Source organism: Leuciscus leuciscus (assembly GCF_965113295.1).
Source record: "Leuciscus leuciscus genome assembly, chromosome: 13".
NCBI classification, from domain to species: domain Eukaryota; kingdom Metazoa; phylum Chordata; class Actinopteri; order Cypriniformes; family Leuciscidae; genus Leuciscus; species Leuciscus leuciscus.
This window is the reverse complement of record NC_138737.1, coordinates 34,637,313-34,661,501: the sequence shown is the minus strand read 5'-3', so window position 1 is coordinate 34,661,501 and position 24,189 is coordinate 34,637,313. Positions and strand designations below refer to the sequence as shown.

General features: G+C 37.9%; 3 protein-coding genes across 5 annotated transcripts in view; all 3 read right to left on the bottom strand.

Annotated features, from left to right (window-relative positions):
- Positions 1-1,668, bottom strand: part of pebp4 (phosphatidylethanolamine binding protein 4) — a 129,881-nt gene extending 128,213 nt beyond the window's left edge. Inside the window, exons 1-2 of the mRNA XM_082188832.1 lie at positions 1,505-1,668; positions 1,178-1,296 (exon numbers count right to left, since the gene is read on the bottom strand). Coding sequence (XP_082044958.1) covers positions 1,178-1,284 — 107 coding nt within the window. The 5' untranslated portion in view covers positions 1,285-1,296; positions 1,505-1,668. The remainder of the gene's footprint in view (positions 1-1,177; positions 1,297-1,504) is intronic.
- LOC309512953 (uncharacterized protein) overlaps positions 1-24,189 on the bottom strand; it is a 176,581-nt gene that overhangs the window by 57,023 nt on the left and 95,369 nt on the right. The gene's annotated exons all lie outside the window — the stretch shown is intronic.
- rhobtb2a (Rho related BTB domain containing 2a) overlaps positions 2,544-24,189 on the bottom strand; it is a 51,069-nt gene continuing 29,423 nt past the window's right edge. For 2 of the 3 annotated variants that reach the window (XM_082188704.1, XM_082188705.1), the window contains exons 8-10: positions 21,300-21,388; positions 14,560-14,665; positions 2,544-7,961 (exon numbers count right to left, since the gene is read on the bottom strand). In XM_082188704.1, the coding sequence (XP_082044830.1) occupies positions 7,753-7,961; positions 14,560-14,665; positions 21,300-21,388 (404 nt within the window). In that variant the 3' untranslated portion in view covers positions 2,544-7,752. Of the gene's footprint in view, positions 7,962-14,559; positions 14,666-21,299; positions 21,408-24,189 lie in introns of those variants that run through there. The other variant, XM_082188706.1, reaches the window with a different exon arrangement.

The following is a 24,189-nucleotide window of genomic DNA, read 5'->3' as shown; positions in this document are numbered from 1 at the left end:
GGGAGGGCTTTATTGTCTTAACAAGGCAGCATCAATTTAATAATTTTTATAAATATAATCATTTACACTCTATGTTATTATTGCATACCATGTAATGTACAAAAACACTGAGGTACAAATATTATCTGCCACTATTTATAAGTATAAATAGCATCTAACTACTATTTGCACTTATTGCAAATAAAATACTACTATTTTTTCAATGTAAATACAATCTATCTGTATTTTCACTTTGTGTAAACAGCATCGCTAAGAAAATGCTGCTATTTTCAGTGTAAATAGAATATTTTGCTATTTAAACTATGTGTAAATAGCAGCTATCGCTAAGAAAATATGCTTTTTTCACTTGTAGTGTAAATAGCATCTATCTCTATTTGCACTTAGTACAAATAGTTGCTATATTAAAAAGAGGTTTGTATTAACCCATAGTTTACAGTACATATGGGTCAAAATGTATGTCTTTCATTTTTTCATCTGTTATCTATATAATAGTGCATATACAGAACATATGTCCATATAGACCATGTAATTAATGTTAAATATAAACATAATGATTCCTAGTTATATATATATATGTGTGTGTGTGTGTGTGTGTGTGTGTGTGTGTGTGTGTGTGTGTGTGTGTGTGTGTGTGTGTGTGTGTGTGTGTGTGTGTGTATTCAGTAAACAGCAACTGCCTTTACCCAGATGCTTTTATCTATAACAATTTACAAAATAATTATTATAGTTACAGTCCTCTTGGAGCAACGAGGTACACACACATTTACTTAATACCTACTAATAATACTAATAATAAAGCATTTTGTTTATACTGTGCTTTTCTCAAACCCAAAGCGCTAGTTAGCATTGTTTTGACAGATTTAGCTAACTTCTTAAGGCAAATGTGTCTCCAAAGTATAGCTAAGTAAGCCTAATTAATATTATCAGATTATAATTATTATCAGATTTAGTCACTACTATATTTTGGTATTAAGAGAAATATAATTCTGATAGAATGCAGCTTGATAAAAAGACTTGACAATCATTTATTTATTTATATTTCTGAAAACAAGGAATGTTTTAGTAGAAAATCTAGCAAGTTGTTATATAGTGGAACTGACATTCACTTCTGACTAAGCAAACAAAATACAATGATCAGAGAATATCTGGACAGAATGACAGCATTGTGAAGTCTTACTTGCAGAATTCAGCATCTTCTGAAGACAAGAGCTCGTCACAGGTGGATGTGGTCATGTGACACGCTGAGAGGACGCACAAAACAAGCGACGTGCAAAATAAATGCATTTTTCACCGAGCCTTCAATAGAAACGTGGGTGAGAGTTAATAACTTATTTCACTCTCTTTCATGCATGTAAAACATACTTTAAGTGCAATGTTAATACATTATGTGAGAGGAAATCTATAGCCTAATATACGTAGTCTATACCATATATATATGTTTAGTTTTTTTGACAAAAAAAAACATTAATTCTTTGATAACGTTCATCATTTCTGTATCATTTACCTGTAATTCTCGACAAACTTTGAGATGTTCGCAGCTGAGGTTTAACTAGACCTTCAAACAAGTCTAGTCGTCGACTAAAATAGTACGGTAATATTACGTTACAAAGTTAAATTGAGAAACACATTAGAACCGCCCACTCTTAACTACCATTGGTTTCCACTGTTATTGGCTGACACCTTATTGGTCTATAGATGCGTCAGTCATTTTCTTATTTTTTTTATTTGTTTTTGGGGTGGCAGTGCTTACTTATATATTTTTTAGACGACAGGTAGGTATTAGTGCCACATGGTAACAGGTGTCTGTTCCTCTAACAACATCTGCCATGTCTCTTTAGTGAAAATGATATAGCCTGCTGAAAGTAACATTTGAAAGCCGAACACTGCAAACAATGCTTTTCTTACTTAGTGTTTTTGTCCTGTTTCCAGTTCAAATATCTAAAAATTATTAAATCAAGATGCATTTAGTAGACAATTAAATGACATAAGATAGTATATCTTGTTTTCAAGGGAAAAATCTAAATTGACTTTTTTTTTTAAATTCTTACCCCACTGGCAGATAATTTTGATTTTTTTTTTTTTTTTTTTTTTTTTTTTGAAGACAATATAGGCCTAATATCTAATGCCTTATCTTCCTAAATGCTTTAGGAATTGTTAGATATTTGGACTGGAAACAAGACAAAAACACTAAGTAAGAAAAGCAAACATTTTTTTTTTTTTTTTTTTTGCAATGAAATTGTTCACGTATCGGGCTGAATCGATCAGAATGGTTCTCGAGTCAAGCATCTCTTTTGAAAACGTCCGATTCATAATGAGCCGATGATTGAGCAATATGTGCCTGCAAGGAACGTGGACTATGAGGGAGCATGTTGGCGTAAATTAATTATTCATTTATTGTAGGCTGTATTACATTATATAAATTAACTTTCATTTTATGGACCTCATAGGTTAAGTGGAAGAATTCCCAGACTAATTTACCACGTAGTGAAAATTGAACCAAACTTATGGGGACAAAACAAACAAATAAATAAATACAAAATGCAAACTGCTAGATTGTGTTTATTAAACACTATTTACACATTTCATGAACACATGCTGCAGGTTTCCTGAAAATACAAACTCCCCCCCTCCCCAATACCAACTAGTGGAAATGATGCCTGTTTCCCATACAAATACTGATAAACATTCAAGTTTTTCATTCAATCATTTGATTTCAAGGCTTTCTTGGCTTCTTTGCTGCACTGGCCCTACATTGTTGTAACTGTGCAGCAAAAACAACATCTGGTGCTGCTGACACTCTGGTTTGTGCTTCTTTGCAATGGTGGCACTAGAGCTCATTAAAATAGGATTTAAAGCAATTATTTGTAATGATTTCATCTTAAATTAAGCACAGTAGCCTTTTTTTCTGCTTTAACCCATGATCATGTATCTTATCCAAGATTAAAATAAAAAATACATGCATCAGTGGCAAACGCTTATTGGAAGTGCATGATTACATTAAAGGGTACTATACAGTACACAGTATATTATGCTGCATAGTGCACAGTTGTCCCCAAGAGAAGAAAAAAAAAGTATTTTTACTGTTCATATAGCGGACTACAACGTTGCACGGAGCATGACAAGGTAGTCAAGTTTTAAAAATGTCAACCACACCAATCATTTTTCATTTTAGCACACACATTGTATCACTGTATTCATCATTCTTCATCTGTAAATGGAAGCAGTTTGATAACACGTTCACATGTATGATAACACGATCACATAACACCAAGACAATACAGAGAAATCACAAGGTAATAATGGGCTAGTAAAGTAGACGAATAAACCATCTTTATCAAACAAACAACATGAGAGATTTGACATATTATGCACCTATTTGGTGTACAACACATATAGTACATAAAGGATAGCATTACATTTCAAATACGTCTCTCCTTGTGTACTTTACATTAAGGCATGGGGTATCTTCTCTGCAGCAACAGAACACAATGTTCAGAGTTTCTTACTTCTTACCTGATGTCCTTACAACCTTATGTTGCCCGCAGAGAGTGTCTACAATCTGAATTGAATGAATCTGGGATGGTTAAAAACCCACAAGTAAGAAAAATCAACAGAAGGATCTCAGTTGATTCTCTTAGACTTAGACAGTAAGATTGAATGCAGGCTTTTGCTTAAGGTTCTGGCTTCTCTGATTTTTCCTCTGTATTTTCATCTGATATCATTTCTGCTGAGAAATCCTGGGAGAAACATCTGAGATATTTGAGTTGATATTTAAATGCGTCTAGGGCTGGAGAGTTGAAGATCCTCAAGGTTTCTCAACACATTTATTGTTCGTCATTCCCTATTTACCCCTAGACTGAAGGGGATGACGTAACAATGGGGGCTCGTCCGGGATATGAACCCGCGACCTCTCGCACCCAAAGTGAGAATCATACCCCTAGACCATCAAAACTATGGTCATAACTCCATAATGCCTGAAAGAGCAAACTCTGAGCAATAAATTCTGGGAAGATGAAAATGTAGCTTATAGCACATGATACCCGCACTGAAAAAAATTATTCGTTGAAATTAATCAAAAAAATGTATCGTAAGTGGTTGCATTCAATTGATATTATCTACATTTAAACAAATGCATTAAGTTGAACTAAAATTGATTAAGTTCAACTTAATTCATTTGTTTAAATGTAGATAAAATCAATTGAATGCAACCACTTACGATACATTTTTTAATTAATTTCAACGAATAATTTCTTTCAGTGTGTCATATCTCAGTACATTCAAATCATCGCTCTCACTTTGATTTATATAATAGTGTTACATAACTGTATAGGCTCTATAGTTATAACTCAAATAAAATAAACTCAGTATCATATGCTAACAACAGGCTTTTGTGATTGTCTGTGAATTGTAGAAATGTACACCACACTCACTTGACTCTTATAGGATGATTGGTAGACTTCAGACTGATGCATGTTTAAGTTATCCATCCTTAAATTCATCCATTTCCAAAATCACTTTCAAATTCCTTGAATCACTTTCAGATCAAACCTCTTCACACTTGATCTTTGTATGTTAATGACAAGAGTCAGCAAATGTTCCTGAGTGCTATTACAAATACTTAGTAAGATTCTGTAAAGTCTCCGCTTGCCTCCACCAGAGGAATTAACAGTTCATCATGTGTATTATAATGGAAGGAACTCAATCATTATCATTCTGGATCTACATTCAAAGCACAGCATATACATATTTTTGGGTGTCTAAATTAAAACAGTTTCCCTCAACATTCCCTTGATGCCAGCAACAACAGCCTTGCACGTGCAGGTCAGCTCTTATTAAAGCAGAAAAACATTCTCTAATATTAATTTGTTTACAACTGCAGAAAGTGCATAGCAGATTGCCTTTTACTCTCCGTAGGGTGATTAATTATCCCTTTTTTCACTGTAAAGTCATCTGGTGCTATAAAAACTACTGCATTTCCTTATTATAAGTCATTCTATATGTAAGGTGCTTTTCGCTTCTATAACTATGGCATGTGCTAGATCAGAAACATTCAAATCGCAAAGGGTTTAAGTCTATATGAACCATGCTTGTGAATTTCCTCTCCTATCGGGAGGTAATGCACCATAGTTATGTAAATGTGAATTGTAAAACTGCCTTGCATTGCATTATTCAATTGGAACTTTTCTGTCATTTTTTCCTTAGTATATTATAGTATTAGAATAGTTGTATAAATACCTACTTTGTTGTATAAGTCACTACTAATTATATTAATATTTAAAGACCCTAAAGTGTCCCCTAGAATGGGATGCTGAAATAAAGCAGATGTAGGAAACACTCTGCAACTACTTAAATGTAACATGCTGTGATGCATCATGGGATGGTCACGGGCCTGCCCGTGAAACTCATCCAAAAGCTATTTGGAAACATTTAAAACTGTGTTTCTGTGTGTGGATTGATACCATCCACCTTATGAAGCAAATGTGAGCTTACTTTGGTAAAGACAGCAGCTAGTGCCCACACTTTGAATATTAGTGTTGAGGCACTCTTTAGATTCCCTGTAGAGAAACCCAGCGTGACTGTTCACCTGGGATCCTGTTTTGAAGTGTCTGGTTATATATATAATATTACAGGTTGTTGCTGTTTTCCAGAATATTGTTATCGAGACAAAAATGCAGCTTTCAGGAGGCAATCTTGATGTAAACCTGAACTTCATCTTGTGATAGCACAAATACATGACATTACGTCAGTAAATGCTGATTTTGTGTAAGCCCATAATCATTTGAATGCCTGTTTCGATTTGCACTTTTGTCAGCTTATAACATGTGAGGTTACAATTATTAAGAGGAAACAGAGAAGAATATACATCATAGTGTGCAGGAAAAACAAATAGTCTTAAAGCATTTGTCTGTTGTGCACCAGTAACATTCAGCCTGAACATTCTTGAAGAGCCGGAGTAAAAGCACATAAAGTGGTAAAATGGGTTCAAAGCATGTTAAGCCTAATCAACAGGCATAATGTTTATAACCACAGAAAATACACAACCTTCAGTTCGTTTTTTTTTAATGTTTTTGAAAGAAGTTTCTTATGCTCACCAAGGCTGCACTTATTTGATCAAAAAATACAGTGGAAATTGTGCAATATTGTTACAATTTTAAATAACTGTTTTCATATTAATATATTTTGAAATGTAATTTATTCCTGTGATCAAAGCTGAATTTTCAGCATCATTACTCCAGTCTTTAGTGTCACATGATCCTTCAGAAAACATTCTAATATGCTGATTTGTTGCTTAAGAAAAATGATTTATTATCAATGATGAAAACAGTTGTGCTGCTTAATATTTTTGTGGATACCATACTTTTTTTTTTATGGATAAAAAGTTAAAATGAACAGCATTTATTTGAAATAGAAATCTTTTGTAACATTATAAATGTATTTTACTGTCACCTTTGATCAATTTAATGCATCCTTGCCGAATAAAAGTATTAATTTCTTTCAAATTTTTTGTGCACTAAAACCCGCTCCTTTCTTACAACGGCATTCATAAGTTCGCATTCAGATCTGCCTCCATCCAATCAACAAACGATGGATAGAACCAAGTCCCCGCTCTGCATAATAATTTCACTCGGATCACAATACGGAAAGAAAATATCTGTCTCTACTTCCGTTTCATCACAACCTTAAAGGTATAGATAGATCACTTAAAAATGAAATTCTGTCATAATTTACTCGCCCTCAAGTTGTTCCAAACTTGTACACAAACTGTACACTGAACACAAAAGAAGATATTTTGAAGAATATTGGTAACCAAACAGTTGAACGGTAGCCATTGACTACCATAGTATGGAAACAAAATACTATAGGGCCCATCAACTGTTTGGTTACCAAAATTATTCAAAATATATTTTGTGCTCAGCAGAAGAAAGAAAGGTTTGGAACAACTTACTCACAGGAAGAGTAAATGATGACACATTTTTCATTTTTGGGTGAACTATCCTTTTAGGCCTACAATTGTCTTTAGGCCTAAACTATCCTTTAGGCCATTGGTAAATGCCTTAAAGTATCCACGATTATTTTCAGTGGTAATTGACATTATGCCATAAATAATGTCTGTGGACTTTAGTCCCACGCGGCCCTCCACTAACCATAAATCTTTAAATGTCACATTAGTAATACCTTTAGATGTTAAACAGTGGACACCATTTGAGTCTTGAGAACGTCGGTCTGTTGAAGTGGTTTAAAAGTAGATTGCCAAAACACTGAGAAATTCATGTTTTTCATGTTTGCTGGTTGCTCTAAAATGTTCCTGTGTGTTCTTCTCATTTGGAGCAGAAAAGCACTTATTAACAATTCAAGTTATGAATATGTGCAGTCCTGCCATGTATTTTTCTATACAGATGAAGATATGTAGCTTTTGATGGTTATGTGTAGATTGTCTTTACACAGGTAATTGAGCAGCATTCTACCACCGCAGGATATGATGCCATAAGAGGATATCAAAGCTGATTTGATGAAAATCCAACAAGTAAAGTAGAGATACTTTTAGTCAAAGCCTTGTGTTGCTTTGACTTCCGTACGTTCTCCATCCTATATAATTTTTGCTTGTTCTTCAGCAGCTAAAAGCAGGGCTTGGGCATTTTGCTCAACAGAAAACAGGTAATCTTGTAGAGTTGAAAAAGGCTATCATTCCTTGTTGTGTGTTTATATCCCACATTTAGGGCTGTTAGGTGGATTGTGCACCCTGAGAGCCAATCAGATGACTGCAGAGGAACCAGCAGAAGACGGAGAACTAGAAGAAGTTGAAGACGGAATATGCCAAAAGAGCCACCTGCGTTTACACTGACGCTTCTGGTACAAGTAATCTTCTTTCTCACGCTCCTTACGAGCCCGCTGATAGTGATCTTCTTCCTTTAGATACCACACGGGAGGCCAGCGATGTTTCTCAAAGTGCTCCTGGTTTTCTGCAAAACAGAATGAGACCGCCACACTTGCTTAATGCAGAACTAATTATAATACTGACATAAGGGATGCCCTTACTGACATGCCCTTTTCACAAGATGTAAAATAAGTCTTTGATGTCCCCAGAGTGTGTATGTGAAGTTTTAGCTCAAAATACCCCACAGATATTTTTATACAGCATGTTAAAGTTCTCACTTTTTGAGGGTGAGCAAAAACGCACCGTTTTTGTGTCTGTTCCTTTAAATGCAAATGAGCTTCTGCTCTCAGCACAGAGGAGCTTCAACAGCTTGTGTCCTTTTATCTCACACATACATGCATTGAAAATTTCAAAAACTTTTAGCCTGTTATGTTAAAACCGGAGTCAGAAACATGGAGATAGTCTCAAGAAGAAGTGACAACATGTAGACAACATATCTGAATGGTTAGTTGATGAATTTATGTAGCTTTTGTGTAGTTATCTTCTAGTCATTGATTAGCATATTCTGTCTTGATAATCTATAAATTGTGTTCCGGGAGCGGGGTTTATGTAAATTTTAGGGTAAGTGATGTCACTAACCTAGGAGGAATGTGGTGTAGTCTCTACCAGCCGTTTGTTGTAGTCCTTAAAAAACAATTTCTTTAAAAGCAAATATCTCCCTTTGCTTTGAACTTTGAGCATTGTAACTTTGCAGATGTTGTTTATTCTCAAACAGCAACATTACACACTAACTAAAGTTAGAAAAGTGAAATCATATTCAACCACCCCTTTAATATACTTTAAAATGTAATTTATTCCTGTGATCAAAGCTGATTTTTCAGCATCATTACTCAATTCTTCAGTGTCACTTGATCCCCCAGAAATCATTCTAATATGCTGATTTGCTACTCAATAAATATTTCTGATTACTATCATGTTAAAAAACGTTTTGGTTTCTGTTGTAACCGTGGAGAGAACGAGACGCAATGTTGATGAATGACTCTAGGGGTCATACTTGCATGCCCAATCACCTTCAGTCTAATGAAAATTTGCGCCACTTCCCCGGCCATACGGGTATAAAAGGAGCCCGGTGTACATCTACTCATTCAGGTTTGTGTTGAGGAGCCGAGACAGTGTCGTGGCCATTTCAGTAGGCAGTTCAGCATTGTGGCAGGAGGAACACCACGTCTTGTTCCCTCCATCAGGAAATGGAGTTTACAACAGTAACCTCCATTCCCTATCTGTGAGTCACTGCAACGTGGTGCCGATGACTGATACTAGGAGACATTAGGAAAACGGCACAGCAGCTTAACCCTGTTACAATGTTTGGCGGTGTAGATGTCCGCCACTGCTTGCCGTAAGAAGCACACTCGCAACATCGTAACATACCCAACGCCCCATGTAAGCCGTGTAGTCCTTCATACCACATGGGGACAGAGAGGGAATGGGTAGCTTCAGCTGGGAATAGGTCGCAGCCGGTCTTTTGACCTTTTCTATTTTTTCTTTTCTTTTTTGAAAATTCACAGCTGTGCAGACTCTGGGGCAGTTTTCCTTTTCCATTATGAAAAAGAACACTACGAAGACACCATCCTGCCCAAAGAGATGTTAACGTGGAGAATACATCACATGGACTCACCCATTGGGAAGTACCAAACATGGAAAGAAGTCTCTGCGGTAGGTCCTACCTGAAGAGGGAGGAACTTCTACTAGCACAGTGACTGGCAGCAGAGACAGAGCTCTGCCTTGGGGAAGACACAGGTTTACCATCAGGGAAACCATATCATGGAGGATACCTCATATGGAATTACCATGCATCACGAGTACTGTACCTGGCAATTGAACTCCGCCGAATTTGACTGCAGGCTGCTGAAAAGTAAGATACATCCAGGGTTTGCAGGTCTGGGGAACTTACGTGGACAAAGATCACCTCAGGGAGGGGAAAGGCACTATTATATATAACTTACCTGATCGTCCCCAATAGCACACATGACCAAACTATCTCAACCCGGATATTGTAAAATCTTGTGAAGGTATTGGGTGTAGCCCAGCTTGCTGCTGTACAGATGTCTGTTAGAGAGGTGCTGTTTGCTAGAGCCCAGGAGGATACAACATTTATTTTAGAGTGTGCACACACTCCTAAACGGCACGGCACGCCTTGGCCCTGGTATGCCAAGGCAATGGCATCCACAATCCAGTGGGCCATCCTCTGTTTTGGAGACAGCCTTCCCCTTCTGCTGTCCCCGAAAACAGACAAAGAGCTGCCCAGAGCTGAGAATGAGGAAACTGCTCTTTCTTTGAAAATTTGGGTACCGCTGCCACTTGGACAACCTGCGGAACAAAAAGAAAACAAAACAAAGTATTCTCCACCCGGCCCTTGTCGTAGAAATTTTAAACTGTAAATTAAACTAACCATGTTTCTAACATCTAACCTTATTTAACATCTAACATTTGAACAGGATGTCACAAATAATCTTGTGATTAACACATGAAGTCATCATTAAAACAGAGTTTGCTTGTGCCAGTGACAGAGGAAAAAGGTTGGGGCTTTTGAACCAATCATATTGAAGGTGACATGTTAGTCTTATTTGTTTTCTCGATTCTATAAAAACTGTTGTATCTGGGTTTTACGGTGGTATTCTCAATGGAATTTGTCTGAGATCCTCCGGCCTTGCTTCTTGGGAGAGATTCCCTGAGAACTGCTCGAGAAGATCTCCTGGCCGTTAATAAAGGCATTTGAGGGATATTTTCTGAAAGTCTGTCTGTTATTACTGCTGCGCAGCAGGTCAGTTTAGGGAAGCAAGTAAGTTAGAGTAAGAAACTCGGCCAGTTGTTGACTGAAGACGCAAGAGCTAGAGTATAAAGGTTATTAAGTGTCGATTGGAAGACGCTATGGGTGTCGATTTGAAGACGCTAGATTTTATTTATTAAGTGTCGATTTGCAGACGCTAGATAGTCGGGTTTAGGGAAAAACCCACTACACCCTTCACCGAGGGAAGGAGTGGTGCGTTCACTACCTCCTGGGAAAGAGCAGCTCCACTCATCTCTGGGTCGCCCGTCTCGGGGATGCTTCAAATCCTTCTTCGGGTTCTTGGTGCTCGCCTGATAAATGGGCTGCGTCGCCTTCCTGTGGGCAGCTCGACACTATGGCAGGGCTGTAGGCTCGTTCTGCAGTGGAGCTGGTGTCAGCAAAGAGCAGATGGGGTACAGGGCCGCGTGGAAGGGGCCACCCTGTGAGATGGGGCGTTGAGAAAGCAAATTTTGTCAGCATACCGCATCTCAGCAAGGTCCAGACAGAGATGGCACTCCTGTACCACCATAGTGGACATAGTCTGGCCAAGAGCCCGTACTATGACCTCTGTCACTTGTAGAGCAAAGAACGGTTGCCAAACGCAGTTCCTGCATCAATCTCAGCTCAGGACTACCCTCGTAGAGATCTTTAAGTGCCTTGGCCTGATGGCCATGGAAAGCAAGGCTGAAGCAGCCTGTCTAGTGGTACTGTAAGCCTTCTCCGTTAGAGACAATGTAAATTTACAGGTCCTGGACGGGAGTATAGGACAATTCTGTCAGGTGGCGGCCTGCTCCAATTGTTGCCCTCAGATCGCCCTGAGCGCTACCCGGCACAGCCTTGTGCATTGCAGAAGGACCGGGACGAGGAGCAGCTGGGGTGACTCCTTTTACTAGAAAAGAGTGTTGTGATCGCAGCATTGCCATGGTCATGTTCTCGTAGTGAAGACATGAACCATCTACGAACGCTGTCTCAGCGTTGGTGCGACCCAAACATGTGAGAAAAAGATTGTTGCCTCCGAGGACGAGAGATATCGACCGCACCTAGAAACACACTGGTGGAAAGACATCTTTAAAAAGATGCTCTCCGTCTGTGCTTGCTCTTTTGAGGAAGCTTGCTCTTTTAGATCCCTGAAACGCCCAGGGGAAGCTCTCTCTGCACTTATCTGTATGAGGCGTGGAGAAAGACTGGTGCCGTTACACCAGTAATCCTTCTCAAACGAGGTGAAAGGAATGAGGTATAGATATACACTTCGCTTGGCTCCGAAGAACAAATATGAATGAGTGGAGGCTCGACTCGACTCGGCTCGCTTTTCGCTCCGTTTTCCATTGCAGATAGTACCTCCACAATAGTACCTGGTCGTCATAGCGACACCGCAGGAAACTGCCGTGACTTAATCTTTTACGCGAGACGCACGAGACACACACACAGGACAATGGAGGAAATCGAGTGTATGCTGTTTTTGGATGTTTTTTGTTTTTGTTTTTGCTGTTTTTTATTCAGGATACTCCGTCTGGCGCGTGCAATGATGACGCAGTGAATAGTGACGATTCTCTCTGACCAATCAGCAGTCTGCCGTGTTTTCACGTCACATTTTAGTATCGCCTCAGCTCGCTTAGAACCTCGCCGGAGGTGGTATGAAAAAAAGTACCTGGAAGCAGGCACAGGTACAACTTTTACACAGTGGAAAACCAAACAGAGCCGAGGCGAGTCGAGGCGAGCCGAGGCGAGCTGGTACTGTGTAGTGGAAAAGCGCCAAAAAAGGCACTGTCCTTCACTCTTTCACAACTGTCTTGATAACGTCGGGTATTTAAAAAAATTATGAATTTAGTTTGGATTTTAGTATTGTGGGATGGATTTTAGATTTCCTTGTGCCGAGAACACAGAGCGTTAAATGATAGTCTTTCTGAATGGTTGGTGTCATCTACCGGGTCACCTCAAGGATGTGTCCTCTCTCCTTTATTTTTATTTTGTAAACGAATGATTGTAAGAGTAATTTTGGAAATAGACATATTATAAAATTTGCAGATGACTCTGTAATTATTAATTTATTGAGTGAGGGGGACTCAATGCAGGGTCCTGTGGTTGATGATTTTGTTACCTGGTTTCAGGATGCTTTTTTAACACTAAATGTATTCCTAAAACTAAGTTCCACTCGCCCGAACTGAATTTGGAAAACAAGCTTTTCGGTATGACTAACCCAGTGATTGGAACTTTTTACAAAATGACCTGAAATTGCAGACCCTAGTGTCAATGAACATTTTTAGATCTTTGCTTAGTGAGCTGTTAAAGGAATAAACATTTTGTAAAAAAAAAAAAAAAGTTTTGATGATTGGTTTGAATGTTATGTTTTATCTGGTTAAATAAAGGGCAAATAAATGTTCTTAAAACTCAAGAGATGATCATTGACTTTGGCTCGAGGATCTATCTATCTATCTAATGTGTTCAGTATAAACAAACAATTATCAATGGTATGGGTGTTGAGAGTGTTGAGCAGTATTTGGGCAACATTTTAGATAACAAGTTGTCTTTTTCTCCAAATACTGAAGCTTGAGGAAACTAAGGTATTTTAATGTGATAAAACATTGAAGTGTATGTTTTACAGATCCTATATTGAGTCGTTTTTGTCCTTTTTTTTATTTTTATTGCTGTGCTGGTTTAATTCCATAAACATGAAAAAAAAAAAAATAGGGAAGTAAAATAATTGGGAATAACCAGATGAGTATAGCCCAGTTGTATAAAAGGCAGATGTTGGGAAAAGCACAGAGTATATTGTTGAATGAGTGGTGGGACTCATACAACAATACACTCATCCAACAATACACAATACACCTGCCTTTGATAAAACTGTGCCATTCTCATCTGCTTCTTCCCAATTATTTTACTTCCCTATTTTTTATTTTCATGTTTATGGAATTAAACCAGCACCATGAGTTTCACCTCCTCCCCTCTGGTATTCGTTTTAGAACTCCTATTGGTAAAACAAAGTTTAGACATTAATTTATCCCCTCAGCTGTTAAGTTTTTAAATGTTAGGTAATCTTTAGTCTGAAGATTTTATGCGTTTGTATGGTGATTGTCTTATGCTTGTATGCTGCAATCAAAATGCCCTCGGGAAATGAATACAGATGAACTGAAACTTTGAAGTGACTCCCGTGAGTGCAGAATTGTGACGAATGTTGCTCTAGAGTGATGTAAAAGTCGCATAAATTCTGTTATGACTGTTCAGACTGCGGTCGCATTGCAAAACATCTGACCTCTATCTGATTTAGTACCACATTTGGAAGTGGCACAAATTGAAATTGAATAGATTCCATGTGGTTTGTGCTGTTCACACTGTCATGAGAAAAACAGATCTGAATCATATATGAGCAAAAAAAATAAAAAAGAACATAGGCTAAGTCATCAACACCACGTCGACGTGACTGACAGATAGGTGTGCTTTTTAATATTTTTTGTAAACCATGAATTTTTTTTTTAGGATTCTCTGATGAATGGAAAGTTCAAAAGAACAGCATTCACAATACAGACAGAAATGTAACAATTTAACAATGTAAAAATCTTTACTGTCAATTTTGATCAATTTAATGCATCCTATTTTAATAAAAGAATGAATTTCTTTCCAATTTTTTTTTAACTGACCCCTTAGTGTATACAATATAAATTAATGTATTAATACATTTTTTACAATATTAAGAATATATTCCATTATACCGTGAAATAAACAGTAATCATTATTTACAAAAATCCATTATTCCATTACTTATTTAATGTCATGTCTCAATATTCATTTTGAAGTTAAAATAAATGTAATATTTAATGATGTGGCAGTTATAACGATTTGAAGGCAGCTGAATTACCTGTAGATTTGGCCTTCATGTCACGAGGGAATTTGCGACAGACTCTGTTGTAGTTGGTGCAGATGTGGTGGAGGCACCAATCAGTCATCTGATGAGAACAGTGGAACTAATGGGAACAATCACATAGATGAAAACACTAGAGAGAAAATCATAGATTTTGAAATTTGAAAGTCAGTTAAAAAATGATCAAATATCAAATTTTTATACAATCTCTCTGGAATTCTTGATTCTAATTGTAAGCAATATTTCATGTTTATTTATTTGGTAAAAAGCCATGCAATAAAGCCAGTAAGCCGAGATATACTCTATCCAGCTGCAGACCCACATAAAGCATGACAAGCATGATGGGGAATATGGTGAGTTGTCTATAATATTTCTGTCATGATGTGTGCTAAATGTATATATTAAGTGTTTAGCTGCTAAAAATTATAAAATAATACTGTGCACATCTTTCACTTTTTATTATCGAAGCTTGAATTCATTGTCATACTTTGTGTACAATATTTTTTCTACGGTCAGTTTGATTATTTTCAGATTGGGAGGTGTAAATATCCTTTGTGGTGAAATCACTGTAGGTTTTGTATTTATTATTTATGAATATAAATTATTTTTGCATTTGTCACAGTAGAGATATTATTCATGTGAATCCTATTAATTTCGTTTTCAGGGATAACATGGAGGTATTTCAGCAGGAATACCATGATAAAATGATCTTAAAAGTAAATTTTTGTGATAAGGTTTAAGTTGATTATTTGTTGTATAGAGTTTTTTATTATAATGTATTATAATGTTATTATTATAAGCTGTTTATAAGTTTTGTTTTGTTTTAAATGAAAATTATTTTAGCAATAATTATTTAAATGTCTTGGTTTTCATATAGAGAAATGCATGTTTCACTTGTTTAAGGCTTTGTATTAAATGTTTGTTTTGAATTTCATATGATTAAATACAGTATATTTAAGTCTTGAACAGCTATTTGTAACAACAGGAAGGAAAGTAAGGATTAAGGAAATAATATCACATAGTAAAATGGGAAACACTTTTGTAACAACTGAGAAAAATCAGACACAATTATGTGTCATATTTAACAAATAATCTTTTAAACTCACTGTGGGATCTATGGTCCCTTCCCCCCAGCTAGGGCAAGAACCATGACTACCATCAGATAAGATGGTTTTATTGCTGTTAAAAATTACCATAGGGAAGACAGAAACAGACCTTAAAGGACAATTCCGGTATTTAACACTTTGAGTCTATTTTGTAGTTTGTTTTGGATGAACAAGAGTGGTGGACAAAGAAATTTTGACAATGGGTCCTGTCTCGACTTTTTTACTATTTTAGAATTGCCCATGACCGCTTTAGAATGGGAGTCTATGGCCATGCACAAACATGCCCTTAAAACAACCCTTAACGTTCGTTTTCAAAACTGTGCAACTCACCGAGTGGTTAGTGGTGTTCGTTGATTTCCGTTGGAGGACTCATTGCTCGTTGATATTACTGCGCTACCAGAAAAGGAAAGGGGGCTGTTTACATTTGGTTGTATTCTTTTAGGTCTTTTCGCTCGGTTCTCTGTCTCTCAGAAGGCTAGCGTGAGCAGAGCAACGGAAGTTGCCGAAGAGCGGAAGTTTATACACGGTTGTGAGGTATCTGAAAAAATAGTTCCACTATAGAAAAATAAACGGATTGAAATCATACATTGCGCCGATATATTTGTTTTTAATCGTCAACGAACACCACTAACCACTCGGTGAGTTGAACAGTTTTGAAAACGAACGTTAAGAGTTGTTTTAAGCACATGTTTGTGCATGGCCATAGACTCCCATTCTAAAGCGGTCATGGGCAATTCTAAAATAGTAAAAAAGTCGAGACAGGAACCATTGTCAAAATTTCTTTGTCCAACACTCTTGTTCATCCAAAACAAACTACAAAATAGACTCAAAGTGTTAAATACCGGAATTGTCCTTTAAAACAGACTTTCATTTATAGACAAACTGATCTATAAATGAACATGCATCCCAGAACACTGTGTGAATGATTTACTGTCTTGTGTAGTGTCTTTTAATTCTATAATTTTTTTGATACTGTGTATTTTATGATAGAACCATCAGTTAATGTAACCTCACCTATACCATGTTTGGTCTCTATAAATTGTATACTTTGAAGATCGCAATGATTGTGTACATGATATGTAGATAACTGTGCAACATTTTAGTATTACAATAATATTTCATAGTGTCTTCATCAGCAACCAATCCAGCTCATGAAAATGAGCACGCTTAAAACAAAGATCCATAAATCAACAACAGAGGAATTTTCCCGCTTGGAAATTCCACCCTTCTCATTGGTCAAGCAAATCCGGTGAGGTGGGGCTTTTCTCAGGCTTTCTTAGAGACAAATTCACAATGACCAACTCTCTCTTCTTCTGGCCTCTACTGCTGCTTCTTCGGGTTCATGTCTGTGGGGACCCCCCACCGTGACCACAGCCTCCTATGCCTTCACAATCACTCCCCCAACAGAGTCAGACTGTATTTTCTTCAATCCAACCCAGAAGAAAACTGCAACTTTACCATCACTGAATGGGCAACCATCAACTCTTCCAACTTCCTCACTCCTTGGTTGCCTGCGTGGCCTCTCCGGCCCAGGGCCGGCAGGCCACAATCTGCATGTGCTCAGCCATATAGGGATCTCCCAGTCACGTGACCCCTAGCCGCGTGTCAGCCATTTTGACGGAATACTATTGCACAAGCGCACATACATGAGAATGCGGATTATCACGTTTTATGGCTGCAAATTGATTAAAATAATGAATAATGGTCACTGTATACTATTAATTATCTTGAGCCTGCTGAAATGTTACTATAAATATATTTTCTTTCCAACTGTGCAATCTTAATAATAAATCGGCTAAATATATTTATCCACTAAGCTGCAGCAGTCCTATGCTCGTCTTCCCATTACGTTTTTTTTCTCTTTCTGACATTTCATACCTGTTGTTACATTTTTTAAATTAAATTGACTATAAAAAAGATTGCTTGTGTGTGCTGGTGTTCATTCCAGTCTTTTAAAATAGTTGAATGAATGAATGCTCGCGAGGTGCCTGTAACGATTTTAAATAGACTAACGTTAGGCTATTTAATCAATAACACAGGGTAGAGGAGAACGACAGTCAACTACTTTGAATATTATGGCATTTTGGGCATAAACATGTAAATAGTGAAAAGACTGACATTGAAAAATGACACAGAATGATTAAAATGTAATATTTAAATATTTAATCCAAATAAATAAATGTTCGTGGTTCGCACTGATGTTATTCATTTGTTCTCACACACTTCAGCGTCGCGGTCACTGGCCACTATCTATTATTAGCGCAGCGGCCGTCAGCTAACTCTTCACGTCAGGTCATCATAAAAAGAAATATACAAGAGGAAGATCAAATAATTAGGAATCATAGATCCATATGAAGCACCACGAGTTCTTTTTACAGGCATTAAATGTGTAGAAAAACTTCCTGACATTGAGTTCGGTGACATTTACAGCTACCTTATTCACTTCCCATCACGCTATACCGGAGCTTCATTAAAAGCAAATAACAGTTAAAAGCTTAGCAGGCTATCGGTATCACGAGTCCGGATGGGTCAGCAACTCTTTGATTTGGACGCCAGCGGGGAAGGATTTTTCAATCATCACCGCAAAGGTTGGTCAATAGATGAATATTTTGCGACGAGCTGTATTATCACCAGCGGTTTAGCATTTTTCTATTCCGTCAAGATGGCTGCTCCAAATGGCGTGACGTCACGCGGGACGTCCCTATACTCACGGAGAGAGAGAAAACCTTCAACCAGAACAGTGTCAAAAAAGCCACTCAAGTTCACCAGCTTTTCTTCATTCAACGCCGAAGAAATCGATTGAAACTAATGTCAAAATCCTTCTTCAGGAATTTCAAGAAATGTTTCCACTGCAAAGGCCATGCAAGTATACATTTAATGAGGTGCTCTGAAAAAACTGATGGTTCTTTTAATTTTTAAACGGATATTTTCCATAGTTCCATTTCCTGCTCCATTCTGTCACTCACCATTGTTTAGTTTAGTTATGTTTGTGATTTAGTTAATAAAACTTGTGCACAATACGTATTTGGTTCTGATTCTCTGCTTGCAACAAAGTTTATTTTATGATTTAGATTTTGACTCCAGGCTCTTAGTAGTACTGTACAGTTAGAAAGACATTTCCCTCCCCCGGAAATGAACATTTCTTAGAATTAATAAACAACTGAGTGTTCACGGGACGAACAGGTGGATTGATTGTAATATTAATTTTACTACATTAAGTTAATTCTATTAACTGAGCCAAATATTCATAATCAATTATAACAAGTTATGATTGATTATTAATATTTCTTTAGAGCTAATTTGCTACACTTTACATATTAGATATTATTTTCACACATGTTAGACATTTATTCTGTAACATTTTATTTTGATGGTCCCTTTTAAACATTCTGTTGAATGTAAATGACTTTGCAACTACATGTCAACTAACATGCGTAAAAATACATTATGCGTACAGGTGGCACAAGTCTATTAAGACTATAAGCTCTGCTCCCACTTCCTGCCTGTGGCAGCTGGCCTGAAAATGCTGCCCAGTGTCACGCTGTGTAGTTCAGACACTTGCAAGAAGCAGGAGTCAAGATCCAAAGAAAACATATTTTTATACGCCAAACAAAATACAGGGATACGTATGAGAAATCACTACACAACAACTAAACACGACTAATGTGAACAAAACACAACAACTGAACAACAACTGAACAAAGACTTACTCAAACTGAGGGCTTATATACACAGCAGACAAAGGGAGAAACTAACAAGACACACCTGAACTGAGGAACTTAATCAATATGTAACCATAGAAACAAACAGTGAGAAAACGGAGGAGAACTGAACTAATTAACAGACTAGAAGATTAACGATTAAAGAATCTCAAACATGAACAGAGCAGAAGAAACAGATCAAAACACAAAACTTAAAAGGTGACAGTACATCCCCCTCCTGGAAGGCACGTCCTTGTGCCGTAAAAAAAGGGTTAGGAGGGTGCCCAGGAAACTGACGAAGGGCTGGAGAAGGGGGTAGGTGGTACCCCTCCCAGGTGGTGCCGGCAATACAGGAAGCCAGGGAGGTGCAGGCAGCTCTGGGACGGCCTGTGAGTGGATGTGTGAGGCCGAAACAAACATAACAAATATAAATGTTAAGGACCATCTCTTCGATCCCACCAGGGCAGACAGGAAGGGCAGGCTCTGGAATTTCACTCACTGGAGCAGACTGGGGAATTTCTCTCACTGGAGCGGACTCACGATTTCTCTCACTGGAGCGGACTCTGGGGTTTCGGACTCGGAGGTTTCAATCTCTGGAGCAGATTCGGGGGTTTCACTCTCTGGAGCGGATTCGAGGATTTCACTCTCTGGAGCAGATTTGGGGATTTCACTCTCTGGAGCAGACTCCGGAACATTACTCACTGGAACGAACTCTGGAATTCCACTCTCAGGAACCTAGAGATATCACTCACTGGAACGGACTTTGGAGTGGACTCTGGAGTGGAGTCAAGGACTGGTGCAGACTCTGGAGCAGATAAGATGGTCCCGACGTGAAGGGATGTGAAGGGTTTGGTAGCAGGCTCGGGGTGAGCTGGCACACCCAAATGTTTTATGGATGGGACTGGACAAGGGTTTGTATTGTCCACTTTGACTTCAACCACAAAATCAGAACAATATAGCCAGAGGACGTAATTAATGAAATCGGGTAAGGGTAAATTATAATGACCAGGAGACAGGAACTGATATAACTCATCATCCACTCCCATCCGAAAGTAGGCATTGAGCGTAGAATCGCTCCAGCTCACCAGATGGGAACAGTCTAAAAATTCCTCCACAAACCGCTCCAGGGGGCATCCATTCTGTCGGAGGGAGAGGAGATGTTCCTCAGCCATTTTCATGATTGAGTCTTGGTTAAGGTTCTGGTATTCTACCATGGTGTGTAGTTCAGACACAAGTAGGAAGCAGGAGTCAAGATCGAAAGAAAGTTGATTTTAATACGCCAACCAAAATGCAGGAATACGTAGAAAAAAGCACTACACAACAACTAAACACAACTAATACCGGAACAAAGATGAACTCAAACCGAGGGCTTATATACACAGCAGACAAAGGGAGAAACCAACTAGAACTGAACCGAAGAACCTAATCAATATGTAACCATAGAAACAAACATGGACAGAACGGAGAAGAACTGAACTAATTAACAGACTAGAAGATTAACAAAGAAACTCAAACATGAACAGAACAGAAGAAACAGATCAAAAAACAAAACTCAAAACATGATACCCAGCAGCAGATGGTCAAATTACAAATGTGTTTTTTGTGTGTGCATGTGTGTGTGTGTTTCCAGTTAGCTTATGCTTAGCAAGCTAGTTAACTATTTAGCCTAACATGCAAGTTTCACAGAATCATAGCAATCCGTGTAGAGTTGTTTGCTGTCAGTGTTAGTGTAATGGTGTAGCAGTGTTCTGTTTCTTAGAATATAGGTTTAATGCTAAGTTAAAATATACAGATTCATTCTTAAATATATTTAAAATACACTAAATTCTTGTATCAGACTTTACAATCAGCCATCCCTAGAGGTGCAAATAGGATAGAATTTCACTTGACAGCGATCCATTTTCATTCTCTCAGTCAGATGTACACTTACTTGGGCCATGTCCAGGTAGAGCAGGACATCTCCATCTATATCAGCTCCCATCATAGCAGCCTCTGTCAGTACCGTCACAGTGTACAGCTCTATGACAGACACACAACACTCATAAAAACAACAGAATATGTCAAAATTATTTTTTGGTTTGTATTTTTTTATTTCCTCAGTTAATAAATGACACCCTACTATTTGTTAACAATAGTTAATGTTCCATTTGCTAACATTAATTAATTACATTAGTTAACATTAACTAAAAATGAAAAAATAACCCTAGACTTTTTCCATGTTTAAGTGCTATACTCGGGTCCCCGGTGCATCTACTGTACCAACCCAGAAAACGTAAAAAAAAACTGACAAACCAGTTCGTGTAAAGGATCGGCCCTGTTCTGAACGGGGGCGGGGAGCAGCAGCTCATTTGCATTTAAAGGGACACACGCAAAAATGGACCGTTTTTGCTCACACCCAAAAAGGGGAAAGCTATAATAAATCATCTCAGGGATATTTTTAGCTGAAATTACACAGACACATTCTGGGGACACCATAGGGCCATATTACATCTTGTGAAAGGGGCCATAACATGTCACCTTTAAAGCATTCACAGTTAATGTTAATTTCAGCATTTACTATCACATTATTAAAATCAAAAGTTGTATAATATTGGTAACAGCATCCTTGTTACACTTTACATGTACTTACTATAGTAATATACCAGGTAAATTAGGAATAATAATTACAACTGATCCTAAACCAATACCTAATCCTAACCTTAACCCATTAGTAAGTGCTGTACATGTTGTTAATGAATATAGTTACACTTTATTTCGATGGTCCACTTACTTATTATGCTAACTATAGCCACCGAAATTACTTGGAACAATTTGACCCAGGAACTTTTTTCCTAAGACCTGTTGCTTTCTCCGTTTACACCGCGGTTTAAAGTACCATGAAGATTAGGAAAATTTGTCTGGTGACGCAGGACTGCACGCACCGCAACAGATTTAAAAAAATGGTGGTTGAAATGAAATACTGTGTGGGGTCAACCAATCAAAATGCAGCATGAACTAAACGAGTTAGCTCTGTTCATAATAATAATAATAATAATAATTAAAGCTGCAAGCAGCATTTATCGGGGTTCAAGCAGTTAAGGCCTTTAAGAACAAAAGCATCAAAAGTTATTAAGTTTTATTTAGCAAGCATTTAACCACTGACATATATGATGGAAAAGACCATTTACAGCCAATACAGGCCATTTAACATAGGAAATATATGGTTTTCAAAGCTTTTTGACAGTTATAGCACCTTTTTGCCTGAGTCTTCTTACAGTCTTGCCTGATCTCCACCACTTTTATTAGTAGTACTCAAAGTGTGCCCATATATGTGTCAAATTTGTTGTAAATATGTTATTTTGATAAGGAGTTTAGACAATTATATTCAGTGGCGTAACAAGCCAACACTAAGTAGGATTATCAAGGCGGGCCCCTTGATGACGCAATGTCCGCGAGTAAGCTACCATGAATAGGGCAGGATATGATCATACACAGCATATAAGAGATGAGATGACTAACAAAATCAGGAGGAGCCTACGCTCACCAAAAAAAAACCCCCCAAAAAAACCACTGGTGACAGCGCACCATAACACATTGTTAGGCCTAGGTCCAAATATATAAAAAAGATGCTATCTTACATTATAGCGGGATTTTCCGGGCTTTCCTATGTGCAACTGCAAAGTTGTCGATTAGATCAGGATTGTGCGCACGGGCATTCTCAATTGACCATTTGCAGGGAGTTTGATTGACAGGCGATCTGACTAATCATAATCCGCCATTTTGTCCCACAAAGCAGTCAGGAGAGTTAGTAGTTTAACATTGGAGGATTTAAATTTGAAAAACAAAGTGTACTGACGTCTTAGCACTTTAAAACAACATTCCTTTTATGTTCATTCATGTTTATTTTAATGCTATAAATTAACTAGAAGGAAGAGATGATTGGTTCACGAGCAGCTTTAACTGAGCCTCGAGTCTACAGCGATCTGTCAGACACATTAAAGAGTCACAAAACAGTATTTATTGTTTAAATGTCTCTAAAAAGTGACTACATTTGAAAGGTGAGACTTTTGCCGCTTTTCCATTACCAGTACCAGCTCAACTCAACTCGACTCGACTCGACTCGACTCGGCTCGGCTCGCTTTTCGCTCCGTTTTCCATTGCAGATAGTACCTCCACAATAGTACCTGGTCGTCATAGCGACGCCGCAGGAAACTGCTGTGACTTCATCTTCTACGCGAGATACATCTGCTGCCACACACACAGGACAAAGGAGGAAATCGAGTGTATGCTGTTTTTGGATGTTTTTGTTTTTGCTGTTTTTTATTCAGGATACTCCGTCTGGCGCGTGCAATGATGACGCAGTGAATAGTGACGATTCTCTCTGACCAGTCAGCAGTCTGCCGTGTTTTCACGTCACATTTTAGTATCGCCTCAGCTCGCCCCAGCTCGCTTAGAACCTCGCCGGAGGTGGTACGAAAAAAAGTACCTGGAAGCAGGTACAGGTACAACTTTTACACAGTGGAAAAAGTACACTGTGTTACACTGTGTAGTGGAAAAGCGCCATTTGTTTCATATCAAAAGTACTTGTCTGTCAGCTCTGATCCGCAATGTATTTTTCACTGCGTGAGAACTTGGTGTGGTGTGAGAGTGGCGTCGCTTGTCAGACATAGCAACAGTAACTAAAGTGGGCGGGTCTTTGCGAATGGTCATTGACAGTATGGACGGGGATTCGCCAGTCCCAATTCAAAACAAATTTCATCACAATCCATCATTGTTCGTTTCAAACATGTGAGAGCATCAAAATGATCCATGGGTGAAATTGATTGGATTTAATTCATTTT